This window comes from Micromys minutus (assembly GCF_963924665.1).
Source record: "Micromys minutus genome assembly, chromosome: 10".
Classification (NCBI taxonomy): Eukaryota; Metazoa; Chordata; class Mammalia; order Rodentia; family Muridae; genus Micromys; species Micromys minutus.
In genome coordinates this window covers 52,427,594-52,440,321 of record NC_137979.1, presented here as the reverse complement: position 1 = coordinate 52,440,321, position 12,728 = coordinate 52,427,594, and the positions used below count along the sequence as shown (strand labels likewise).

Sequence of the window (12,728 nt, the reverse complement as noted above, 5' to 3'; positions counted from 1 at the left end):
GACGGGGTTGCTCCAGGTTGCCGGGGTAGAGGCGGGGAATAGGAGCTCTCACTACAGGATTAACATAAAGAACACACAGACCACCAGGCCCTTAGCCAGCCCACCCCTAACCCTAGCTCCCCATACACTACTTCTTTGCTGGGTTTTTGGTTTATTTTCCTTCCTAGGATAACCTTTTCTCTTCAAAAACCTAAAAATTCCCAAAGGCTGTCGAAGGAGCAAGCTAGGGGAAACAGAGAATTTACCTCTGCTCACCCTGTCCCATGGCCCACATGACCTGGGCTGGCTTCAAACTCACTAGGTAGCCAAGGATTACTTAGGACTTCTGATCCTGTCTCCACCTCCAGGGTGCTGGGATTTCAGGTGTGGGGCAACGCATCCAGTTTTGGGAGGGCTAGAGATGCAGCCCAGTCCTTTAGGAATGCTATGCAAGTAACCACTCTACTAAGGGAGGTACACTCCCATCAACTCCTTTTTTTTTTTTTTTTTTCCCCACTAGGATAATCTTTATCCTTGAGCACTGAATGTTTTGTCTTTCCTATTATAAACATGTCCTCCCTTCCCTCTTCTAGCTCAGTGGAGGGCAGCTTGGGACCTGGTGACCAAACAACTTGTTGGGCTTGTTAATTCTGATTAATAACCCACAGCCCTTAAATAGACCTTGGAGTCCTCAGCCCACCCACTCCCTCCAAAGAGCTGTGACACATGTCCTCTCAAGTATCACCAGGCCACATCTACAAAGGTCACGTAAACATGCGTGACACAGGAAGCCCGCATGATTTCCTTATAATTTTTGGTGAGTGAGTTGGCTGTGGTTCATCCCGAGACGAACGGATGGCTGCTGGACATGACTTGGGGGGAATTCCTGAGGGCAAGACTACGGAAGAAAGAGACCTTCAGGCTGGATGAGGCACAGCTGGAGGACCCTCCTCAGTGAACTCCAGGGCTGCGGCTCAGGGCCGAATTTCCGCCAGCTGCTGAAATCCTTGCTCTAGAGGTCGCCTAGGCAACCCTACCTAGTAAGTAGTGGCTGGCAGCGGGGAGATGGAGGGCTGTGGATATTCCCTTCTCCCAGACCAAGCCTGGCGCCGTGAGTCCTTCATCCGGCGAGTGGGGCTTTCTGTAGGGTGGCAGATGTCATTTTCCTTTGGCTTTAGGACAAGCTTCTCCATTCTGCGCCTGCAAATACACAAAGCCAAGAGTTGGTCTTCGGCTTCTAGCGCCTAAGGATAGGAGGCAGCCAGAAGACAGCTCGGTGTCACCCTCTAACCCCACCCTCTCGCGCTTACCACGCCCACAAAACAACGTAAGCTCCTCCCCATCCAGGCAGTGACTCCGCCTTCCACAACCCCCGCCCCCGGGACCGCCCTTTAGCCCGCCCCGACCGGAAGAAGCCGGGGCACAAGGCACTTATAGGGCTGGGAATGGGGGTGTCGCCGCCGCCCAGTCAGCTCCGTGTCCACCGATCCTCCGCCGGTGCCGCGCTGTCGTCGCGGTGCCCCCGTCCAGCCCTCTGTCCGCACGGTCCCCAGCACCGGCCGGCTGGGCCCAGAGCCAGGGCCACGTCCCAGCCATGCCGGCCCGGTGGCTGTTGCTCCTGCTGGCGCTGCTGCTACCGCCGCCCGGCCCCGGGGTGAGTAACCGGGGGAGTGCGGTGCGGGGACGGGCGGGCTCGCGGCCACAGGAGAGTGGCGCGGTGGCGGGGGCTGGCGTCCGAGCCGGGCCGCAGCGGCGGGAGGCCCAGCGCCTCGGCGGAGGCAGCTGCGGGAGGCTTGGCGGTGGGAGCTGCGGTTGCCGGCCACACACAGGGGTCCCGCCTCCCGAGGCGCCTCCGAGGCCAGCGCGGCCGAGGTAGACAGCGGCTCCAGGGCCCAGGACGCGCGCGACTCGGAGCTGTCTCCCGGAGGCCGGGCCCTGGGCGCACTGCCCACCTGCCCCGCCGTCTCCACAGGTGGGCGCCCGCACCGCCGCGGTGGCCGCGGAAGGACACCCGAAGCCGGGAGAAGCGGGTCGGAGACTGGAGTTTAGAGTCTTTGCTCCAAAAGTTTTTTGTTTTTGTATTTTTGTTTTTAAATGAGACCTTGGGAATCGATTGCAGCCGGGAATGGGTACGGCATTTTTTGTTTTTTGTTTTTTGTTTTTTGTTTTTGTTTTTTTTTTTTTACCCAGTCGCTAGATTCTGCCTTACCTGACCCCGAAGGTTTCTTTGTATTCGGAGTCAGGGGGCTTCCTACCAGTATTTTTGTTAGACAGTGAAGGCGTCATTAAACAACTTAAGCTGTGGACATTGGACCCTTTTAAAGACCCGGTGTGTGGGCCAGAGTTGTTCTGCAAAACTTAAAGCTGTCTCACGTGTAGGGCCGTCAGAAACGTCTTCTCTCTTTTTTTTTTTTTTTTTTTTTTGAGAATATTGGTTTATATTTATTTAACTCTTTCTCCACTCAGGATTTGAACACTTTGGTTAAAGAGGACATTTTGTGGGCGGACATGGCTATTTTAATTTTCTGGTTGGACGCATTGAGGGCTTTAAAACTTTTTTTTTTTAAATTCATTGTTCAGGATGTGGGCATGGCACACTTGTACTGGCTCTATTTAATGACCCCTTTGAAGGTACCGTGTTCCCTTTAATATGGCATATCATGTACCAGGTGTCCTGGTGGAAGACTGACATGTGGAGACCCGCGGGCCAGCCGCGTTGTTAATTCGGGCGAACTCTTTGAACTCTTATGCCTTGTAGGTAAATAATTGTCGGTGCTCTCAGTAACAAATTAGAATTTAGAAACTACTGAAGTATTAAAGAAGGTCTATTTTTTTTCAAATTCAAGTTTTTTTTTCAAACGAAAATTTATATATATATATGTGTGTGTGTGTGTGTGTGTGTGTATACACACACACACATATATATTTTATGGCAGACCCTAGGTGTTTGTTTCTTTTTCTCTCCTAATGAAAAAGAAAGATGTACTTTTCACAACTAGGACCTGGTTTCGAACTTGGACACTTCACCTTGGGTTGATTGATTGCTGCCTGATATCTGCTCACAGATAAAAAGAGTATAAACAGAATGAACGTTTAATATGGAAATCGATGGTTTCATAGTTTCACAGCCGAGGTAGGCGTGGCTTCCTTCTTTTGCTACCTTGTAGTGTTTTATCACACAGGAGCATAGGGTAAGGAGCCAACAACTATTTAGCTTTGGTTTTAGTTCATGAATTTTCAAGTTGTGCTTAGAAACCTGAGCTTGTCAAGAGTTCATGTAAAAGATTCCAGACCCTTACCAAAGGTTGTTTTACTGTAACTTTTTTTTAGCCAAAAGGTTTCACTTTTCAGACTTTTCTCCTAATAAAAGATTTTTAAACTCCAAACATAGTAAGATAGTACTTTAAGACTTGAAGTGGAAATTAGAGCGGAATCCGTACATGCAGCAGGGGCTCTGGGCAGAACACAGCAGCTGTTAAATCAGGCAGACCTGAGTTCTACCTGATAACTTGCAAGCTGTATCCTCTGGTGAATTGTTTTACTTTTAGGGACTCCATTTTACTTTTAGGGACTCCATTTCCTCATTCGTGGAATGGGGGCAGCTAGTGCTTGGGAGGAAGGTACCTTGCACATAGTAGGTAGTATGTGTTCTCTTCATCTCCCTGCCAAAGGGCCTTTTACTCCGCTGTAAAAAAAAAAAATTTAGTATACATAAGTACACTGTAGCTGTCTTCAGACACATCAGAAGAGGGTATCAGATTTCATTACAGATAATTGTGAGCCACCATGTGGCTGCTGGGATTTGAACTCAGGACCTCTGGAAGAGAAGACATTTTAAGTGTTGTGCTGTGCCTTGCTAGGGAATGGTTTATTTGTTTGTTTTTAAGGTTTTTTTTTTTTCTTTTTCACCCCAGTCCTGTTAGTTATTTTGTTTTGATTGCTGAAGTAGCTGGTACATTGGAGGCAATGCTGTGGTTTCAAGAGTGTTTTTTAAATGGAGCCACCAGACACTGACTCATCATTAGTTGAGATTCCAGGCTACAAGATTCAAAAGGCAGTAACATCCTTCTTAGTAAGTACTGGAAGCTGCTTTTGCCAGTCCAGAATGTGCTTAATAAGTTAGTTACATTCTAGAGAGTTCCCTTTCTTCCCAGACCCTTATCTATACTTAAAGTCGGTTAATTTTACATGGGTACCACTTCAAGATTGGCAGCATGTGAGACCAAATGCGCTTGTAAAAAAAAAAAAAAAAAGAAAGAAAGAAAAATTAGCTCAGCGAGTATATATCAAGTTTATTTAGTCGGCATTTGGTTTGATGGAGGCTAAGAAAATGTCCCTGAGAACCAAGGACTATATATGTAAGAAACACACTGTGCCTCGGAGAGAGAAATCTCAGTCAGAAATGCCCTTGTTTATCATTTCCTTGATAGCTATCACCTGAGTGAATTATCCTAGCAGGAGACATGGAGTTATTTGTTCTGTGGCTAAGATTAGGATGTCTCATTGCTGATGTTATCAGGATGGTTACCGGTAAAATTAAACTGTAGTTGGGCTCATATGTATGTTTCATCGGTTTGGCTGCCCGCTCAGCTTTCCAGCAAGATAGTGTTCCAGAACTGTGTATGAGACTCTCGCACTTAAGAAAGAGCATTTACTGCCTTCCCAGAGGACCTGGGTTGGATTCCCAGTACCCACATGGAGGCTAACTACAATCTGTAATTCCAGTTTCATGAGATCCAACACCCTCTTCTAACCTTTGCAAATACCAGGCATACATGTGGTCATATACATCATGTTAGCAAACATTTATATGTAAAATAAAAAGTAAATCTTTTTTTTAATTTCTTCTAAAGTTCAAACATAGAGCGTGATTATGAAAGCCATCAGTGAGCTGAGGTTCTCTCATGCTATCTGGGAGCATAGTTCCATCTTCCTGGGTTGAGGGCAGGGAGTTATTTGCTTGCTTTAGGTTTTTCCACACCATTTTCACGTTAAAGAATCATTGGCTAACTATTTAATTTTTATTGAATTTCTTACTTTGGGATCTCAAGTGTTTCTAATATTTTGTGTTTTTTATAATGGTCAAATATTTCCTCCATAGAAAAGGTACGGAGGAGAAACCCCTAATGTCGTTTTAATGGATTCGGTTCATATTTTCAAATAATTTGGGGGCTATCACCTTAGCAAGCTGATTAGAATGTGATGCTGACTTAAAAAGTAGGGCTGGTGAATCATACCCCGTGAATACTAAGGGTGTTGGTTGGCTGTGTCTCCCGGATGCTGCCGATTGCTGTGTGGCTTTAGCTTTACCATGTCTGGTTTCAGACTTGCTTGCCTCAGAGTGACATATTGTAGAGCTATGCACCCTACCCTGTTGGGGAAAGTAGACGTTAAGAACAAATTATCATAAGGCCATTACTTGCATTCTTTTTAAAAGTTTAACCTTCATCCAGGTAAAAAGCATTTGAGCTTTTGTGTCTATCCACAGGTTGGGGAATGGGGTCCTGATTGGGTTGGAAGAACACTGAGCCATGGTTTGCCTAGCAGTTGCCCCGCCCCCTCCTCAGCACAAGCTTTTCTGTATAACACAGCAATAAAAAAAAAACAAAACAAAAACAAAAACACAGCAATTAAAAAAAAAGCAAAAACCCAAATTGGGCACACTTAATCCCAGCATTTAGGAGATCCCTATAAATTCAAGACCAGCCTGGTCTACAGAACAGGTTCCAGGGCAGCTAGGGCTACACAGAGAAACCATGTCTGAAAACAACAACCCCCCCCCAAATCAAAATAATCATTTTTGTTGAAGAAAACTTAAGATAGATATGCCTGAAATGGATAGAGATGAAACTAAAATTCCTGTCTAATCACTACGAATCAAACATCACCTCTACTAACATTTCCAATAGTTTTGTGGGAATCTAGTATATTCATTAAAAAGGTTAATATCATAGTTTTTCCATGTATTAAGAGAGTTGTACAACCATCTCTACAAGTAAGTTGCCAACATTTTTATTGTCACTAAAAAGAAACCCTATGCTTGGGAGGGGAGGATGGAATAAGGGATATGGAGGGGAAACCTCAAAAGGGGATAACATTTGAAATGTAAATAAAATATATCCAATAAACAAAACAAAAATCTAAAAAAGAAAAAGACACTACACTCATTAGCTGTTGTTCCCTTTCCCACCTCCACTTCCTGTCCGTCAAATACAGACCCACTTTTTATCTCAGTAGATTTGCCCGTTTTGCACATTTCATATTGATATCACTGTTTGTTTTTTCCAAGACTCATATAGAACATAACAGGATAATATTTCTGTTTGTGGACACACCACACCCTTGCAGATGATGGTCTTGTGGATTATTTCTTCTTTAGGTCTAAGGTGGATGTTGCTAAGAACGCTTAGGTGCTAGTTTCTGAATTGGATACATGCTTTTAATTTTCTTGGCGTAGAATTGCTGGATCATGTGATAACTATATGTTTAACCTTTTGATGAATGGCCAGATTCTTCTCTAAAATCAGCCTCTCTAGTTTATATTCTCACCTGCAATGTAATGAAAAGAACAGGAACTTCCAAAAGGACAATTAATATAGAATTTTCTAGTGGACATGAGTGGTTCATTGTGGTTTTGAAATGCTTTTTCCTGGCGGTTAATCTGCTAATATCTTGATATTTATCAGACTTTTTTTTTCTGTGTACAAATTTACATAGATAACATTTTTCTTCCACAGACTGAAACAGAGAGTTTTCTGTCAGTACATTTAATTCTGTAACATTCTGTGAGGGTTCTATTCTGAACCCTTAAGTACCATTGGATGTTTGTTTTGTTAATTTTATTATTTTCATTTTATGTGTAAAGGCATTTTATCTGCATGTGTGTATTTACCACCTACATGCCTGGTGCCCGCAGAAGCCATATTAGATCCTCCTGGAACTAGAGTTCCAGACAGCTGTGAGCCACCACGTGGGCGCTGGGAATCCAACCCAGGTCTTCTGGAAGAGTAGCTGGTACTCTTAATCACTGAACCATCTCTCCAACTGTTGCATTTTTTTTAAAAGCATAAAAACAACTTTAAATTGGTTTTATGACAACCATTTTGAAGTAATCTGTTTTCTTTTAGAAGCATGGATTTATAAGACAGATGAAGATGCTTGGTTTATGTTTTCCTGATGAAAATAATCTTGGCTGTGTCTCTGACCCTATATTACTAAGTGTAGGTGAGAAGTTGCTTGGTTCTGGCTTTTTAAATAGCTCCTTCACAGCTTCCTTTGCTCTGTAGTGGTTTCAGATCAGCTTTCTAGCAGATGCAGCCCCAAGAGCACTCTGAACTACCTCAGAGTAATCCTGTGACTTCAGTTCTGATTGTAGCCTGTCTCCTGCAGATAAGATTCTTTGTTGGTTTCTGAGACCATTTAAAGTTTAGCCTGAAGATTGTTCCTAAATCAAGAGCTAATACATTAATTGTCCTTATAGAGGTTCCTGTTCTTTTCATGGTTTGTCCTTGCATCTTTTTGAGGAAGATTAAAGTACCAGTTGACAGTAAGCTCATTACTTTGGTAGTTTTTTCCCCTCTACAAACATACCTGAACCTGTTCATCCAAAAAGAAAAAAGTGTCACTTTTAAAATAAACTTTAAAACAAAATAGTTTTGGGTTTTTTCCCCTTTGTTTTGTTTTGTTTTTTTTTGTTTTTTTTTTTTTTTTTTTTTTTTTTTTGAGATGGGGTCTCTGTGTAGCCTGGCTGTCCAGGAAATCATTAAGTAGATCAGGATTTGAACTCAGAGATTCCCCTGCCTCTGAGTCCTGGGAGCTGGGATTAAATATATGTACTGCCATGCCCAGCATCAAAAAGCATTAACATTTTTGTTTTGCTTTGGAGACATGATTTCCTTATGTAGCATTGGCTAGTCTGGGACTCAAAGTTCGGTTAGGCTGGACTAATCAAACTTGTGCGATCTCTTGTCTCTACCTCCCTAGCTGGGATAACAGATGTCCTGCCAAAAACGGCTTTAATAACCCTAAACCGAAAGGAATCTTTTTAAAAATACATGTATTTACTCTTAAAGCAATTATTCTTATATAACTTAAAATAGTTCCCAGTTCTTTCTGGTTCTCACTAAATACAAATTCTACATGAGTCATGCTGCAGTTTGACCACAACTGTTACTACTTAGTTTGATCAAAGTTTATTACAAACACTTGGATTAGATTTTTACTTGTTTATTAAAATGTTGAAATATGACCCATCCTCAGGTCATCAGGACTTCCTACCATGTAGGGGGTTCAAAAGTATAGTCTTTGAAGGGAATAAAAAAATTTTTTTTAGAAATATTTTGAGCTGCAGTAACATATGAATAAATGTGTAGGCTCCTGAGGAGACAGGTCTCAGCCATCTTATTCTGGTTCATCAAGAGTGCAGTGCTGGTCCCTCAGTGACAGTAGGGACTCTTGCCCTCTGGAGACAGGTTAGAAAGCCAGGGTCAGGGAGGTCTGGTCACCTGTTCTGGGAAATATGTGCATGGCAGGACGACCTTTGGACCTGATCCTCTTGCTTTTCTATGGAGAGCTGTCCCCCACCCCGGCCCTTTGCAGTTCTCTTGTCCCAGGGCTTATGTTAGTAAGGAGAGGACTAAGGAGGTTGCCATGAAGCTCTGGGTTTGAAGGACTATCCGGTAGGCTTGCTGGAAAGTGCTTATGTACAAAATGGTCTCTATTCCTCCCACATGAACTGTGACCTCTTACCCTGTGTTGGAGTGTGGAGCTTCAGCTTGAGCTATAGAGGCTGCCAGGCTTCATCAGGGAAGCTCCATCAGGAGTCAGGCCATCTTTAGTGGGTTGACCTAGCTTCAGAGGGTGAAGATGTGAAGATCAAGAAGCCACTAGACTAGATTTGCAGTTTAAGCTCATTTCTTTGAGGTCTAATAATATCCAAGCAGGTGCATGTTTTTCGGTAACTTTTTGCCTGGTAATATGTCTGAAATAGCAAAACTGAAAACTTGTGTCTTAGAAGTCCTTGCCAAAGTTCTTATTAACAACCCTGCCAAAGCCTTCACCAAGAAACCCTGAAGAGATGGGGCATCTCTGCAGAGCTCCCCACCTCCCAAGCAGTTCTGTCACCAAAGTGGACCTGTGATGACAGGAAGGACCTGACCTTGGCAGTGACCCTGGGACTACAGAGGAGGGACTCGGATTAGCCTAGATGAACAGAGAAGGTAGTAGGGGTGGGGAGACAGGAAGGTGCCTTAGGCGTGCGTGCATGCATGCATGCATGCATGTGTGTATGCGTGACTTCTTGATTTATGCTAGAGCAGAGAAACAACCCTGTCTTGATTTTTTTTTTTTATTTTTATTTTTGCATCCTCTGTGGAGTTTAGCATGCTGTGTTAAGCCATACCCACTGTAGTGTAGGCACTCAGCAAATACCAACTGAATTTCCCTTTGAAGTTCATTAAGAACCACAAAGCAAGGGGCTATTTCACTTACTTTGCATTTTGTTTCTGTTTTTTTTTTTTTTTTTTTTTTTTTTTTGAGACAGGGTTTCTCTGTGTAGTCCTGACTGTCCTGGGCCTCCCTCTGTAGACCAGGCTGGCACAGAATTCAGAGCTCTGCCTGGGCCTGCATGCCCAGTGCTGCCACTGCTGCCTAGCACACGGGGCTGCTGTTTTAACATAAAGCAAATGACTTGTGGATTTTAGGGTTGAGCTGGGGAAAGATGTCATTTTGGTTGTCTCTATTCTATAATCTCTAAAAGAATTTCAATGATAATGTGCACTTGTATTCAATTAGAGGGCCTTTCAGAACATTTCCTTGGGTAGACAACATAACTGGGTAACATCTTCATGAGCTCCTCCTGTCAGCAGTGAGATTTATTGTTTCCCATTACCAAACCCCATTGTTAATGGTAGTCATCAGTCCAGGTCCATTTCATTCCTCACTCAGTGTGAGGCTTCACTACTAAAACGTGATCGTTGATGCAGGATTGTCTTCATGTATTAAACATGATTTCCTTAGATTGGACTAATTTATAATTATAATTCAAAACCATCTTGTTCTCTGGTGGATTATCTCCCCTCCCCTATTTCAGACGAGGGGACAGTTCTTTGTCTAGGTCTCAGGAGTGTCCTAGAAACTGAGTTTCTTCCTACATTTCTGAACACAAGGTGCTGTCAGATCCCCAGATCATGATATTGTCATGGCCAAGCCAGAGGAGCATTGACTAAGGGAAATCATACCTCTTAAAACTAATAGCCCTTGGCTTCTCAGTGGCCTTGCAGGTGAAACATCTATATAGAAGGCCACAGCTGCACCAAGTATGTGTTACTTGCAGCAAAGCTTCCTAGCCTGAACTCAGATTAGTCATCTGGAATCACCAGGGAAGCTTTTAAAGCCCCAAGCCCAGCTACCATCTCAAATGAAGGAAATCAAAATCTCTGAACACACATCCTGGCATCTTAAAAAAAGTCTTCAGCTCCAGGTCATTAATATATAGCCAGGTAGAGGCTTGTAAGTAATCCCTATGCCTTCCTGTGTTGTGATCCCTACAGAATAAGTACAGTTAGTTACATGTCCCAGGGATGTCACAGAGCACCCCAGACCAGAGAAGCTGCTGGCTCATTTTCTGGAGAGGTTTGGATCTTAGATCCTGCCAGTGAGTGGCAGAACCAGAGATAGAGAACCAAGTACTATTTTTTCCTACTGTTTCACTATTCAACTTTGTGTGTTTGTATGTTTGTGTAGTATGTTCAAATGTGTGATAATGGATATAGATGCCAAAGGTCATCTAGCCTTTGGTAAACCAGGGTGTTTTATTTGTTAATTTGATTTTTTTAAAAAATATTCGGGCTGGAGAGATGGCTCAGCAGAGTACTGGCTGCACTTCCAGAGGTCCAGAGTTCAATTCCCAACAATGACATGGTGGCTCACAACCATCTGTAGTGGAATCCAATGCCCTTTTCCGATGTATCTGAAGACCGTGACAGTGTATTATATACATAAAATAAATAAAATCTTTAAGAAATATTCATTAATTTTATTTGTATGTGTATGTGCCTGAATGTAGGTGTGTGCACTACATGTATGCAGGAGCCCACAGAGGTCAGAAGAGGTGTATGATCTGTCTCTTAGAACTAGAGTTATGGATGGTGGTGAGCTAACATGTGGGTGCTGGAAACCAAACTAGAGGAGTAAGGGATCTTATTCACAGAGCTATTTCTCTCTCACTTGGACTTGGACTTGGGACTTCTTAATTAGGCTAGCCTGGCTGGCCAGTGAGCCCCCAGGGGTCTACCTGTTCTGTTTCCCCAGCATTGGGATTTTTTTTTAAGTGCATACCACAGTACATGGTGCTAGGGATCAAACTCAGATCATCATCCTTGCAAGATAAGTACATTAGTGACAGTCCCCATCCCTTTCTATTCAACATTTTCTTTTATTTTAAAAAAGGCAGGTTACTCTTCCTGTAAACAGCCAAAAGTGACCTGTGAAGATGGTTCGCTACTCCCTTGACCCAGAAAACCCCACAAACTCATGCAAATCCAGAGGTTCAAACCTTTGCGTTCATTTTAAGAACATCTGGGAAACTGCCCAGGCCATCAAGTGCATGCATATCCGAAAAGCCACCAAGTATCTAAAAGATGGCACTTTAAAGAAGCAACGTGTGCCATTCTGGTGTTATAATGGTAGAGTTGGTAGGTGCACCCAGGCCGAACAGTGGGGCTGGACACAGGGACGAAGGCCAAGAGTGCTGAGTTTTTGCTGCACATGCTTAAGAATGCAGAGAGTAAGGCTGAACCTAAGGGTTTAGATGTAGATTCTCTGGTCATTGAGCACATCCAGGTGAACAAGGCATCTAAGATGCACTGGCGAACCTACAGAGCTCATGGCAGGATTAACCATACATGAGCTCCCCCTGCCACATTGAGATGATCCTCTCTGAGAAGGAGCAGATCGTTCCAAAGCCAGAAGAGGAGGTTGCACAGAAGAAAAAGATATTCCAGAAGAAACTGAAGAAGCAAAAACTCATGGCACGGGAATAAATTCAGCATAAATAAATGCAGATAAAGTTTAAAAAAAAAAAAGCAGGTTAATGTAAGACCCATAGATACTTATTCTTTGAGCACTAACTACCGAAATCGCTCTAATCAGCATTACCTGATAGCTGGCCTTATATTCAAATACACTTACATAACTGAAATGTAAGAGGTTTAGGGAGATGCTTATTAGAAGGTACCCAACAGTTACTTGTATTTGCTTTCTTTGCTTATTAAGAGACTTGGGACTCAAAACAACACAGCTTTCTAGGTTCCCTTGACAAACCCCAACAAGTAAAACATCCTTGTGATTTCAAAGGGTGAAAGCAGGAACTTCCTAGCAGGACTGAAGTACCTAAGGGAAGTGGATGAAAGGCGTTTATGGAGGAAGTAAGTCGGACCTTTAAAGCAAAGAGTGAAATATGTGCTTTCCTAGAAGTCACTATGCCAAGGACATAGTTGTGTCCTGTGTTTAGTGTGCCACACAGTAGGGAATCAGCCTAGGTGTCCATCTGTGAATGAGCAGATAAAGGTGGTATGGATCTGCAATAGTATGTTTTCTAGTCAAGAAGAATGAAATCCTCTCACTGTGATAATGTGAGTAGAACTGTAGGACACAGTGTGAAGTAAAAGAAGCCAGACAGACAGATACCATATGCTCTTACCACATGTAGAAGAAGCAAAAGAAATTGATCTAGAAAGAGAGAAAATTAT

General features: G+C 43.2%; 1 protein-coding gene and 1 pseudogene across 2 annotated transcripts in view; both read left to right on the top strand.

The window, feature by feature from the left end:
* The first annotated feature begins 1,480 nt into the window (after positions 1-1,480).
* The window catches only part of ERN1 (endoplasmic reticulum to nucleus signaling 1), an 86,070-nt gene continuing 74,822 nt past the window's right edge, over positions 1,481-12,728 (top strand). The window contains exon 1 of the mRNA XM_080924664.1: positions 1,481-1,633. Within this exon, the coding sequence (XP_080780790.1) occupies positions 1,574-1,633 (60 nt within the window). The 5' untranslated portion in view covers positions 1,481-1,573. The remainder of the gene's footprint in view (positions 1,634-12,728) is intronic.
* Positions 11,471-12,020, top strand: LOC308426665 (large ribosomal subunit protein uL22-like; annotated as a pseudogene). The gene has a single exon. The product of its transcript is annotated as a large ribosomal subunit protein uL22-like (transcript).